The sequence below is a fragment of the Podarcis raffonei genome, chromosome 5 (assembly GCF_027172205.1).
Source record: "Podarcis raffonei isolate rPodRaf1 chromosome 5, rPodRaf1.pri, whole genome shotgun sequence".
Lineage (NCBI taxonomy): Eukaryota > Metazoa > Chordata > Lepidosauria > Squamata > Lacertidae > Podarcis > Podarcis raffonei.
This window is the reverse complement of record NC_070606.1, coordinates 74,972,078-74,987,097: the sequence shown is the minus strand read 5'-3', so window position 1 is coordinate 74,987,097 and position 15,020 is coordinate 74,972,078. Positions and strand designations below refer to the sequence as shown.

Here is a 15,020-nt window from a genome sequence, read left to right as displayed (position 1 = left end):
AATATATAATATAGGATACATGTTATCCCAGTGTTCCTTACTACAACAGTGGGGTAACCACCTACCAGAATCTCTATACTGTGCAGCTAAGGACATTGTTTTTCTTCCATTTGTGTTCCCTCACAGTCCCTGCTGCCACTTGTCCATCACTGTTACTTTGTTTTCTATTCACCATATGTCTCCTCCTATTCCTGAGGTGACCGGGCTTCTTTCCAACTTTGAATTACAGTAAACCTTCCAGCCACATAGCTACTTCCTATTTCTCCTCTGCAATTACTTTTCACTTCAGTCAACTCAAACCCATTCTGTGTGATCCAGGAAGGAGTATTAAGGAATTTCAAAATTCTCCTTCCAGAGACATTAAAGTTGCATACACACCATGAACTTAAAGCACATTTGAGCCCAAAAGAATCTTGTGAACTAAAGCTTGTGAAAGGTGCTAGGAATTGTAGGTCTGTGGGGGCATAAACTACATTTTGCAGGATTTATTGTGTGTGTTTTAAGTCTAAGGTGCATTTGCAGCCCAAGATACCATGAACATGAAACAGCCTTCACGTTTAGCATGCTAACACATATAGAAAGATATAGTCAGATAATTAATGCCCATCTAGGGCTTCTTGATTAACTTGGAGCAAACAACATACTGTATTTTGACCCAAAAACGTTTATATAGTTGTCCTAAACTGTAGCTTTTATCAAATAAAATATCTATATCTTTTCTCACAAAAAAAACCATCCTTTTGCATATTTTACAGAGTACATTCTTGGTGTAAAACACTACTGATGTCTCTCAGTTGTGCCTCTACTTCCCCTGATCTAATTATCATTCATTTGCCTCGCCCAGGAAACATTTGTGTCAATTTTCCACTTAATCATTTTGACTAAAAAGGTACAGGACTGGTGCAGATTTTAAAGACTCTTAAGCCATCAGAGCATAGAACTGTGGATTCTAATTACTGTCTAAACAAGACATATTGTAGACTTTAAAAATTCTTCAAACTATGGATAGATGCACATGCAACCAGGCAAAAGCAAGTTCTGCGTTGAACACTAAGGCTGTGCTCAAACATATTGTATTTAGTTCTATAGCACTGTGTATTTAGGACAGTTCTGAAGGAAAGTCTCCCATGTGGCTAAGGCTGTCTTAATCAGAATGTGCAGCGCTGGAAAGCTGACATTTACATAAAGGGAATGACACATGACAGCAGCCTGTGGTAAAAATATTAAAGACAAACTGCACCTAATTTGAAGTGTCTAGGGAGAAAGGAACATATTTAAAGAATATGCACTTAACAGAGAAACCTGCTTACGTGCCATTCAGGCCCAGGTCACCCAGCGGTCTGGGATATAGCTACTACAGATGGTGAGATGAAGGAACAATTACTGGGCACATGAACACACACAACAGATAGATGTTCAGCCCGGACACTGAGATCCAAGGGCCTTCTGGTGGTTCCCACACTTCAAGATTTGAAGCTACAGGGAACCAGGCAAAGGGTCTTCTTGGTAGTGGCACCTACCCTGTGGAATGCCCTCCCATCAGATGTTAAGGAGATGAGTAATTATATAACATGTAGGAAACATCTGAAGACAGCCCTGTATAGGGAAGCTTTTTAAGGTTTAATACTTTATTATGTTTTATATATGCTAGAAGCCGCCCAGAGTGACTGGGGCAAGCCTTTCAGATGGGTGGGGTATAAATTTATTATTATTATTATTATTATTATTATTATTATTATTATTATTATTATTTATTACTATGTGACCAAAGTTTATGTACAATCAAGGTTATGCATATGACCAAGTTGATGTATAGCTATGTGTGATTTCTCCACTTTTTCTGGTAAACAGGCTGTGTGCAGAGGATGTACTTATGAGCATATGGGACGGCATGTCACTAACATTTATTGTAGTTTAAATCTGAAATATGGGCCAATGTATGAACTGAAGTAAACCCTGGCAAGCTTTTGACATCAGTGGCTACCACCAATGAGTTTTTAAAACAAAAAACAAACAACACACACACACACATTTGCTAGGTTGTCTTTATTAATCACCTTAGAGGGAAGCTCTGGGAAGCACTTGCTAATACTTGGCAGCTGACATGAAAATTATCTTTGGTTTGGAAATACTCATGAGCTGAACTGCAGCAGCAGCAGCATTTGATACTATCTGTCCAGAACAATAGTGGCAGCAGGAGCACCTGGTGGATTAGGGAGAGGAGAATGAAGGACACGAGGTTTCCTTTGTTGGTACCACAGAGGAGAGGAGAGGAGAAGGCCATGGCAGATGAGCATTGGCTGAGTGAGGAAGCATCTTGACAATTGTCTATGCAGAAATGTAGATCTGAAATCTTAGTAAATCAAGAAGACAGTGGTCCCTCCCTTTCAGCCCAAAGTGCTTTGTACATCCCATTTTTCATGGCTTCAATTCTGCTTCAGAAGTGTATCTGGAAATCTTCCAAGTGTATACGATGTTTTAAAAACCTGCCCTCCAAAAATGCAAAACCCAGAATTATTAGCATGGCTTCCTAATTACTGTAACTAGCCATGGATAGAAATTGCCTTGCGCATACATGCAAAATTAAATTTGGTCTCAATCTGGATAGAAAGCCAAAAAAGGGAAAGGGACAATTCTATGTGATTAAACTATCTGTATAGCCTGCCAAATAGTATTGTCTTTATTATTCATTTATGTAAGTAAGCTTGGGAAGAATACAAATACCAAGGTACAATGCAGCCCCCTCAGTGCAGCCTTCCACAATCTGTTGCCCTTCAAATGACTTTAGTCTCCCTGACCATTGGCCATGATGGCTGGGGATTTTGAGAACTGTAGCCCAAAAATCTGGAAGGCACCAGTTTAGGGGAGGCTGATTTAGTAATAGCATAATATTGGTGCTGTGTGGATTTTATTTTTTTTAATCAAGCTGCAAATCTCCTAAACAAGACATGGCTAATCAAACACTAGGCCGATACTAGCATAGTTGTTACCTTCAGTATGTCTTTAGAACCCCTTTCCCCCCCTTAACAGCAGCAGGTATATTAAGAATGTTCAAGGAAGAGGGAGATAACTTATTTACTACAGGTTAAGTAACTGCATCCTTAATGCTTGTTGTCTGCTGACTCATTCTTGATTAATACTTTTTTTAAAAAATATTTTTTATTAAACAGTTTTTATAACCACACAAACATAACATAAAAACAACAAATACATAAACAGACAAAAACAGAAACAAAACAAAAAACAAGTACCATTTCATATCTTAATTTCTTATACCTTTCTTCCCCGACTTCCTCATGCCTCCCTTTTCTGTATTCCAGATTCTAATCAATTACTCAGCAAATCTTCCCTTATTTTACTTTAAATTTAAGCTAATCTTCCTTATTCTCCTTGTCTTAACCATTGCTAATAGTAACCATTTACTTTCCAGTCCAACATCATTCTAACTTTCATTAATTTTGTAATATTTCTTTAGATAATCCTTGAACTTTTTCCATTCTTCTTCCGCTGCATTCTTGATTAATACTCACACTGCCAGACATGATTTAATGACATTTTGCAGAGAAGAGGTCTTTCCCCCCTACCCTGCCCCCACTTATTTTAGTTCCTCTTGCTAATCTTTCAATTAAACCACATTTCACTCCCTAGGAACTTGGAACTCTGAGATGTGGTCTGAGTTGTCAGCCGAGATTCCAATGTAGGTAAAGGAATGAGCTGAAAGAGGGCATCTTTACGATTTTGTGATGGTTTGTTCCCTGAGCCCCATACAATAGAGCAGTATTGGTTGTTGTGGTGGAAAGGACTTTAACAGGGCCATTCTGCACTTACCATTTATAGTGGTATAGTTGCTGCTTTTTCAGGTTTTGTTTGTTTGTCTGTTTTTGGTATTTTTGCATGTTTCTGCAACGTCATCAGTATTCAGGTAGTATTTTGGAGTAATGTACTCAAAACCCCACTTTTTCTTCCAACACCAAAAATCTGACTTCTGTGGATGATCTGAAATGGATCCTCAACATTTTCATTTGTGTGACATTTGGAGAAATGTCATTCCTGATTCTGTGCATCGGGGTGAAGTTTGGGGGGCATGGTTGAAGAATTGTCTGTTTTGCACCACTTCCCTCTGCCCCCAGGGCATTTGGCCCAGTTGTGAGCCCAGTTCAGAGGAGAGAGATGGCAGAGAGGTTCGATGATACTGAGTGAAGGCACTGCCCATGACAGACATCATTAGCTGTCACAAAAATTCATTACAATCACCAGGTTTGCTATAGCTCAGGCAGACACATAGTTCCTTTTCTAACCTTCAAACTTGGAATTCTTGAACAGTAGGCATTAAATTACTATGCCTGCAGCAGTGTCCTGCATATCTCCCTTCCCTCCTTCCCTTCCCCCATTGGGGGAGCCAATTCATCCCAGGGAGGTCCAGGGCTGCCTCAGTCCTCTCTGGCCAAATCATGGATTCACCTGAATCTTCCTGATTGAGTTCTGAGTTTAGGATCTGGGATTGAGTCAGAGCCAATGCACAACTCTTCTTTATATCCACCCCTTTATTTGAAGAACAATCCCACATAGTGACAATGTGGGTGCATCAATGGCTAAACTAAGGCTGGATCTAGACACATCAAAGAAGCATTTCAGTTAATGCATTGCAAACTCGGGTTGGCAAAAAAGGAACTCCACAGCACCATCTGGTGTCACAGTGTTATAATGCATAAACAATGCATATAAAGCGCTTTTTCTTTTCTGAGTCCCAAGTTCAACGGGGTCAGTCATGTGTGTTTCTCTCCTACAATTGTACCTGGTTACACACATTCACATGTAATGCATCCACATGGGATAGTGGCCTTATTCACAGTTCTAGTAGCACCTTTGGCTGAAGTTTAGCATACCCACCTTTGGGAGATGAAGCCACTGATGTAGCAGAGGAAGGTCTTGGAATCAAAACAAAATGGAATGAGGTGAGGAGCAGACAGGAGATAAGAAAGATAAAAGAACAGGAAATGTGGGTAGTTTTAAGAGAAAGTGGAAACCAAGAGATGGGACTGTTCTGTGGTGGGCCAGGGGAATAAGGAGGAGAGGGTAACCAGCTGTGAAGAATGGGAAGAGAAAAACTCTTCTTGAAAAGGAGTGGCCCATTGCAAAAGTGGACCTTCCTCAGAGGCCCCTAATCACAGAACTGTGAACACTTGGTTATTGTGACTGCACTTCTAGACTATTGCTTTGATAGTAGAATATATCAGGGACTTAACAAGCAGGATGTAATTAAACTTTACAGTATCCTTAATTTGCTTGGCTGATGTCCTTATTTAAAAGCTGGTTAGAGAGTTCTTTACAATAGTTTGTCTTAACTACCAAACTGACTTGTCCTTTGGGAAACATTACCAGGATTCATGAGGAAGAAGGTAAATGTCCCTAACCAATGTTTTTTTCACTACATGAGATGGGCAGAGGTGTGGACCCATGTCGAGGGAGGTGGCAGCTATTCCCTGACCCCTGTTGAGCAGTTTTCCTACTAGTGTTTTATTCTGGAATAACCATGATTTGCTCACTCACATTTGACAGGGCTTGCATACTCTGTCATATTCAAATCATTCCCTCCCTATGTTTTCACTATGCTTCTTCCACCTTTTTGATCATTGCAAAATCATCACCACCCAACATGTACTTTTGTAACCCAAGAAAATCTTCAATGAAAACATTTTTTTAAAAAAAGAGTTCAATGGCTGTGCCTGTTTAGACAAGAAAATGTGCAACTGAAACTCCTTATGGGAGGAGTGCTTTGTGAGGCAGGGACGATGGGTTGGAAACGCCCATCTTTTCTCCATTGCTTGCCCTGTAATTCCTATTCCATGGCCACTTCATTCTCTCCCTTCTCTGACTTATATGGGAGCAGCAGAGTTTAGGAATATAAGAAGCTGTCCATACAGAGGCAGACCATTATTCCATCTAGCCCAGGGGTCAGCAAACCTTTTCAGCAGGGGGGCCAGCAGGGGGCCAGTCCACCATCCCTCAGACCATGTGGTGGGCCAGACTATATTTTGAAAAAAATATATATATGAACGAATTCCTATGCCCTACAAAGAACCCAGAGATACATTTTAAATAAAAGGACACATTCTACTCATGTAAAAACACGCTGATTCTCTGACCATCTGCAGGCCAGATTTAAAAGGCGATTGGGCCGGATCTGGCCTATGGGCCTTAGGTTGCCTACCCATGATCTAGCCCAACACTATCAACACTGAATGGCAACGGATCTCCAAGATTTCAGGCAAGAGTCTCTTCCAGACTCACCTTGGCTGACACACAATCTGTGTACATCACCAATGTATGTTCATCTGCGGGTATGTAAGCCCCCTTCAGATTGATGAAGATTCCACATCACCTAGGAAGTATGTCCGGCGGGTTAGCTGATTGTGTTCAAGAGAGCGCCTTCACCTGTTATCCAGTGGACACTGAACACCTGGATGGCGTATCTAACATGCTCTAACGCATATGCAACCTTGTCTGGACTACTAATCATACGCAACACAGCACTTAAGGGTCACTACCTCTAGACTGGAACTATATTATATTACTACAATCCAGATACCATTATTTAGTTTTGCTAATTGCACTAAAATGCTTGGAGCCAACTGGCATTACTTAATGGATAAAATTACTTGTCATTAGGCAAAGCCTGAGGAGGGGGAGGGAGTATGAATTATACATTGTTTCTAATTGTGAAATCATTTTTTTATTGGTAATAAATTAGTTTTAAGCCTGCCATTTTATTTTATTTTTAAAACCACAGGAATTGTCCAACATAAATTATCTAACCGTGACCTAGGAAGGCTAGTCCAAGTCATTATTTCACAGCATTGTCTTTGGACCATAAGCACCTCCAAGCCCGTTTGCGCTCATCCCGTTGTCACTGTGTAGTTCAGTTAATCCAATAAAAATGTTAAAGTCATGTCAAACATGCTTTTTTTATGGTTAAATCCATGCCAGATTTTACAGTGGGTTATTCCCTAATCTCTTTTCTATTACTCTGAAAGTCACAAACTGATCTTAATTATCTCTTAATGGTAGTATAATCTCATTTTGAGACAACGTGAGGGGCTGTAAGTGAAGGCCATATCTTGTCGCAAAAGAGCAAAGAACACCATTTTAAGTGCATTTAGATTGAAAATAGTTTACTGCCAAGTTCTCGCATTTTAAAGATAGGATATTAAATATTTAAAGCTGCAATCATATGCACACTTACTTGAAAGCAAGCTCTACTGAATAGGATTGCATCCAAATAAGAATTGCAATGTCAGGCTCCAAAGTGTAAATATGAAGTAACACTGGTCAACACAAATAATAGTTCATGTCATCAAACTGTTCTGGGATTCAGCCACTTCAGGGAAATGGGAAACGGGAAACATCTCTTCAGCCTGTGTTTGTGAGGCAGGTGGGTAGCCTGTCTGAACAGTCATCCACAAAAAAGACCCTACACATACATGGCTAACATTTCATGGAGAAGGGTACATTAGAATTTTCTCTCACACACTTATAGGCACAGTACACATATTATATTGTATACACACAGACTGACAACAGAATCACTTTACTGAACTCTTCCTAACCCTGTTATGTAGGTCTAACTATATGTGATACTAATTACATTGCATGAAACCACATATTTGTTTTTTATTTATTTTATTAAAGCTGCTGGGCAATTTTTATCAGGATGACAGCATGTGGGGAGGGGAGATATGCCGCTCCCCCCCCCCCAAGTGTAATTGCAGTGCAGGGTGTGATTTTTGTCATAATTGCAGTGCAGGAAGGAAGAGTTAAACTTGCGGAATGGGGGCTACACATTCCACAGAGCAACATATATGTTCTAAGGATTTATAAGAAATGCATTTGCTTCACATTAATTACCTAATTCACACTTTCCAAAACAATGTGTGAAGTAAAACACAACTGTCCTTCAAAATTAGCACTTCTCTGAATTTTGCTATGTAGTTCTCCAACTCAAATGAAAGTTGACAAAACTGCATTATATTAGGGGAAAGTACTTGCAAAACTGTCCTATTAGAAGAAATGGAATTGAAAATGAATTTTTGTGAGGTTTTTTTAAAAAAAATCACAAACTGATATGAAAATTGGGCGAACTAAATTTAAAATCATAAAAATGAAGAATTGAAACTGACAGATTTCTCCATCTCTAAATTGTGACCTAAACCATGTTGACAAACCATTTTTACAACCACGGTCACCTGAGAATAAACTGCACATCTTTATTCAGGTAGGTAGCCGTGTTGGTCTGACACAGTCAAAATAAATATAAATAAAAATAAAAATAAATTGTCCAGTAGCACCTCAGAGACCAACTAAGTTTGTTCCTGGGTATAAGCTTTTGTGTGCATGCACACCTCTTCCACACTCCCACTATATATAAGGGTCTGGTGAATTCTGTTTCAGTGTATCTGAAGAAGTGTGCATGCACATGAAAGCTTATACCCAGAATAAACTTAGCTGGTCTCTAAGGTGCTACTGGACAATTTTTTAAAAAAAAATTATGCACAGCTTTAGGTTGAAACTGGCTCTCAACCACTTTCTCTTGCAGCTTCACTTACTAATTGTTTTTCTTTATTTTTCTACCATGGAAGCATTTGCAAATATATTATTAATTATATGAGTCATAGTCACAGGTCAAACTATAATTACAATTTCTGATTAATTTCACAAGGTTATTCTTTGGCCTCTGAGAATTTGTTTTTAAAGTTCATTCAGTCAATCTATGTCATCAGTCATGGTGAGATTTTTTTTTTTGATGTTTTGTTAATAACTAAGGTAGCTTTGATTTAAAATTCAAATAGTTTGCAGCAAGTTGAAAGATTCACTGACACTAGGTTTTGGACTGTCTACTTTTGATACTATTTCATGCCTCATTTGTCATAGTAATTATGAGATTTAGTCATTATTCAGAGATCAAGTGAATATTCTTCATGGTGAAGATTCAGGTTTTAGGTATACACAGTAATAATGATCGATAGAAGCTGAGCTCTGGAACACCATGTTCTACAATGAAATAAATATGTATTTGTGATGTAGTATAATATTCAAATATTTAATCCAACACACACATACACATTTATGTTAGAAATGTAATGGAATATTACAATATTATGTTTAGATCTCAAATGCAAATTTGGCACTCTCTTTTCAGAGAAACCTTATCCCTCTTGTCCATCACAGACATCATGTATGTTGGTGATCCTTCTGAGCCAATCAAAAAATGGCTGATTCCAAAGAAAGCTGGTTCACAGTGCAAAAGGTTTTCAACACAGGAATGGGAAGAGCCATCACTGATAAGGTGTTGCATTCCTGAAGCCACCTTTACTCATTCTTCAGTGAACACCTGAAGAGGGCTGATGGGTGGTGTTGGGGTGCCAGAGTACAGAAACCAGGGTGCCCTGCATTTAGAAGAATTGCTAGTGGATATTAACAGTCATGGGAAGCTTACCCAACTGAACTTTTCATCCCTCTAGGCCAGTGGTCTATTATAGTCATGTTGTTGTTTAGTTATTAGGTCATGTCCGACTCTTCATGACCTCATGGACCGGAGCACGCCAGGCATTCCTGTCTTCCATTGCCTCCCGCAATGGTCAAACTCACGTAGTAGCTTCGAGAACACTGTCCAACCATCTCCTCCTCTGTCGTCCCCTTCTCCTTGTGCCCTTACTCTTTCCCAACATCAGGGTCTTTTCCAGGGAGTCTTCTCTTCTCATGAGGTGGCCAACGTATTGGAGCCTCAGCTTCAGGATCTGTCCTTCCAGTGAGCACTCAGGACTGATTTCGTTAAAAATGGATATGTTTGATCTTCTTGCAGTCCATGGGACTCTCAGGAGTCTCCTCCAGCACCATAATTCAAAAGCATCAATTCTTCGGCAATCAGCCTTCTTTATGGTCCAGCTCTCACTTCTATATATCACTACTGGGAAAACCATAGCTTTAACTATAAGGACCTTGGTTGACAAGGTGATGTTTCTGCCTTTTAAGATGCTGTCTAGGTTTGTCATTGCTTTTCTCCCAAGAAGCATGCTTCTTTTAATTCTGTGACTGCTGTCACTATCTGCAGTGATCACAGAGCCCAAGAAAGTAAAATCTCTCACTGCCTCCGTCATAGTGGCCTTCTAAGAGCACCAGGCAGAGATGTCTTGCCCATCATCTGATTATTATATACTGGAGATTCCAGGGACCGAGCCTTTGGCCTTCATGAAAAGCATGATAAAGATAGCAAGATGTTAAGGGAAACATTCCACCAATGGCTGGAGCTACAGACATTGTTCTGGGATACAAGTAAGAGTTTCCCAGTTCAAATGAAAATGTATTCACTGCACAATGTAAGGCAGCAGGCGGGCTCTTGAACTGGGGCACGTAGTACCCAGTGTTCAGAAACTTGACTGCTGTGCCACCGGCTCTCTGAGCCCTTGACCCAACAGACAGATCAGGTTGCAGTGCTGTCCTGAATAGTGTTAGCTGACTCTGCAGCTGATGCCGATCAGCTGACCTTTCAGTACAATGGAAAAGGTGCCAAGCTGTACTAAACCTTTCCTTCTGGGCTGGCAGCTAAGTAACTTGTTTCAGTAATGTAAGGATATCAGGGGGTTACTTGAGAGCAATCAGGCAATGCCTCTCTGGTGGGCTGTAAAGCCTCATTATTGGTGCCAAAAACCCTTCACCATGCAGAGCGCCACTCTCCCATGGCTGGCTCATTCACTGGAAGAATCTGTGAGTGAGCGGTCCTTAAACCTTCCCCAGCAGAGTAGTTTCTTGACGCCCAATCTGCGCCTCCCCTCTCGGCGCGGAAGCCTACTACGCAGGGAGGGCGTGGGTAACGGAGGACCTCTCTCCTCCCCGCTTTGCTCAGGCAAGGTGTCCTGGCACCGCCTCGCCTCCTCCGAGCCCTGAAGCTCCTCTCCACTGGAGGCGTGGTTACTCTCCTCCGCTGAGGAGGTGCTGCTTCCCACGATCTTTGGGGGCTCTCTGTAATCCATCCAGCTTTTCCCCTCTCGCCCCTGAGCTGATGGCAGTTCCCTGACAGGTAATAACACAAAACTGCTCTCACCTGGCCCCTGCCTTGCCCCCGTTGTGCTGCAGCTCATCTAGCCAATCTGGTATTGGCTGTCCATCATTATGTTTCCTGCTTTTGGCCCTCAGATCCCATGTGCCTGATTCAATACATGTCCGACAGCCCTGCCTCTGCCTAACATGTCCCTCAATCCATGTCAAACCCAAAATCTGTGGCTAGCTAGACTAAGGTCTGGCATGCACTTCAGCCTCTTGTTTGCATGATTTCTAAAGTTTGGAGCTGCAGATATTACAGGTACTCATCAAATTTGCAAAAGCATTTGCTCCAAATTATTACTTCAAGCATTCCAAGGCTGAGCAGTTATAACAGATTCTGGGGCAGTTAAACCAAGGCTGGATGGGCCATGAATCTGAGACAATAAAGCTTTTGTGCTTTAACATACAGAATGAATTGAACAAACCATCCCTATAGTCCCTCATTTTCACTGCATTACATTTGCTCTTTAATGTGGCTACAAACAAACAAACAAACAAACAGAAACCCAGTTAACTCTTCATTATGTTTGATTACATGTTTTCAGTCTATAGCAGCCATCAAAGACGCCTTAGGCTACAACATAATCATGTCTAGGCATAGTAAGATCCCTGATGACATATTAGGACAGGAGAATTCGATACTGGGTTAGAAAACAGATTGGGTGAGTGAGATGTACATTAAAATTTCAGTCATTACCATAGCAATATGTGACACAGAAAGAACTGTGGGCTTAAAACTTTACTTCGATACAATCTGCACTCATTAATGTGTTCCAAAAGATTACTGCAAGAAGTCACTATTTAACAAAGGAGAATACCTCGCCTCGACATACAATCGATAAATAGATTTAGGTGTCTGGATAGGGAACATGCAATGTGGTTTGTTGTTCGTAGAACAGAGCTTCATTTAAACAGAGCCTTCTAATTAATTTTTGTGTGTGGCTTCAAAAGGACAGCAGCTTCCATTAGGTACAATTATGGCCGCCAGCTGCAAGGATTCAGCTCCTAACTTCGGTTTCTCTTGCATGTGCGCACAAACTTTTCATAGGCTTCTGCCTGCTTTCAAACATAGGCAAGTAGATACATTTTTATTTTCTCTCTGTGCGGATTTGCTTCCCAAAAATCACTTTCATCCCCTCTGCACCTTGTACTGATTGTTGTCAGCATACTTTAGCTATGAAGATAAAGTACTGATAGTCAAAAACTTCTCCACAGCTCAGGGCCAGTGACAGGTCTGAGGAGGCCCTGAGCAAAAAGATGGCGGGAGGGGAGGCAGCACAACCCTGGTGCCCTCTCAAAGTAAGGTTGCTAAGGGGGAGATCAGTGGGCAGCCTGCAGTGGGGATGGGTGATCACAGAGGGCAGCTGTGAAAAATGGGGGGTGGCATATTGCCAGCTGACAAGAGAAGCGCCAGGTTAAGCAGCTGCGTTAGCACCGTCATCATCTTTTCCTCAAAATATTTCTGGGTCCTGACTAGGACTGGGGGAGAAACTTATTTCACTTCACATTTAAAGGTGACTCTACCAAAATTGCACTTCACAAAACAATGAAAGAACTGAAACACACTGTCATCCTTTGAAATGTGAATAAATTGCTAATATTCAGTGTAAAGGTAGGGTTTTGGGGTGGGGGCCATTCCTCAAATGTCTAGAAAATATTGATATAATATTTCAGGCCTAAAACAGAACTAGATTTATAGACTGCAGTGAATTTTGCAGTGCAGTTTTCCAGTCAAGTAATGTGTAGATAATGGTAAAAATGCATTTCCTGGCTGGGATAAAGTGTGCATGCAAAAGCATATGTTTATTTTTAAAAAATAACAACATAAAATCACATTATATGGAGGGTGAATGCTTTTCAAATGTGCATATTCAGCAAAATTTCATGCAAATGTGTGCATGGTAGGAGGCATTTGTATTTAAATGCTGGTGAATCTTCATGAGGACTTTTTTAAAAACAAAAAACCTAGGCTGATGTGGAAATGTGGAGAACTAAACTTAGGAATGGAAAAATTAGAAAGGGTACATCATTGGGGCTGAGAGGCATTGAGGTAATATAGATAGTAGCAGCTCTAGTTGTGTTATCCTACATGTGTTTCCTCAGAGCCAAAACCTTAAAAAAATTAATTAAAGGATGCTTACATCATTTGCAATGGACCTCAGCCATGATATGTGCTGACACCCAGATAGGTCTTAGTTTTATGCATATTTGACTGCGTAGCCAGGCAGAATGAGACATGTAGATACTGGGGCAATTGACATCAACTTTCCAGTTAGCAAAAAGAGTAACACTTGTCAGGTTCTCAATATGTGCTAAATGTTTAACTGCCATGCCAATCAAATAACCTAATTTAGGGTTTTTCTTTTACAGTTAAATACACAGTCCAATGACTTGTCCTCTCTCACACACAAAAAGTTAGCAAGATTGATGCCCCATGTTTCCAAACCTGACTTTTTGATTGATTGTTCTCACAAGTATTAATATCCATCTTGTTTTCAGCTACAAGCTTGAACATTTTAATATAGCATGTACTTGTAACATTTATTTAATAAATAAGTAGCAATGAAACAATGAAAGCTGCAAAAGCGATCCTTTTAGAATTGTCAGAACTAGTCAGCACAACATCTCCTCGCACGCTAGTTTGTGCGAAGGTTCTACAATATCTGACAGGCTGATTTTGATAATCTCTTCTTCAGATTACTTCTGTAAAATGAATGGCTAAATATATTGTCATCTGTCAGAAAGTGAATAAATTGCTAATATTCGGTGTAAAGGTAGAGTTTTGGGGTGGGGGCCGTTCCTCAAATGTCTAGAAAATCTTGATATAATATTTCAGGCCTAAAACAGAACTAGATTTATAGACTGCAGCAATTTACCCTCTGCACTGCTATAATCACACACAATAAAAAGACATTGGGCAATGGACATCCTAGCAGTTTAAACAAGAAATCACTTCAAAAGTTGTGAAAAGAAAATAGGGTTCTGTAATGGTTCTGAATAGTCTTTATTTTTTTTTAATCATCCAATCCTGCAGGTTGATAATGTATGGCTTCGTACAGGCTATGGTCCAACTTAGCCAGCTGAAGAAAGGAGACTTTCACTTCACTGACTGTTTATTATTTGGTTCTTTAATGTCTGCTACAGATCCAGGTAAATATACATTATTTTGTATATATTTTTTGCCTGCTTAATAAAAAATATTAATGTTTTAAACTCATATACATTAATTCAGAGAATTTAGAGTGGCAGAATGTACAATAGTTTCTCCCATTTTATCCTCACACAGATTAGGCATGGGGGAAAGCACTTTTCAGATAAACTTCTCACTCCCTCTCCCCATATGAACTGGCCCAAACCCTGCAGTCTTCACCAGAGGGTCTTCTCCATGTGCCCCACCTGAGGGAAGTGCTAAGGGTGGCCACATAAGAGTGGGCCTTCAGAGTGGTGGCCACCCGTCTGTTGAATGCTCTCCCCAGGGCAACATGCCTGGCACCATCGTTATCAATTTTGAGGTGTCATGCTAAGACCTTTGGGGGGGTATTTGGTAATTTGGTATGTGGGACACGGGTGGCACTGTGGTCTATACCACTGAGCCTCTTGGGCTTGCCGATCAGAAGGTCGGCAGTTCGAATCCCCACGACAGGGTGAGCTCCCGTTGCTCGGTCCCTGCTCCTGCCAACCTAGCAGTTCGAAAGCACGTCAAAGTGCAAGTAGATAAATAGGTACCGCTCCAGCGGGAAGGTAAACGGTGTTTCCGTGCACTGCTCTGGTTTCAGTGTTCCATTGTGCCAGAAGCGGCTTAGTCATGCTGGCCACATGACCCAGAAAAACTGTCTGCAGACAAACGCCGGCTCCCTCAATCTGTAAAGTGAGATAAGAGCCACAACCCCAGAGTCTTCTGCAACTGGACTTAACTATCAGGG

The 15,020-nt window shown here is 40.7% G+C and overlaps 1 protein-coding gene across 1 annotated transcript in view; it reads left to right on the top strand.

Moving 5' to 3' along the window:
* The window catches only part of SLC9A9 (solute carrier family 9 member A9), a 257,643-nt gene that overhangs the window by 55,724 nt on the left and 186,899 nt on the right, over positions 1-15,020 (top strand). Inside the window, exon 5 of the mRNA XM_053390193.1 lies at positions 14,132-14,247. Coding sequence (XP_053246168.1) covers positions 14,132-14,247 — 116 coding nt within the window. The remainder of the gene's footprint in view (positions 1-14,131; positions 14,248-15,020) is intronic.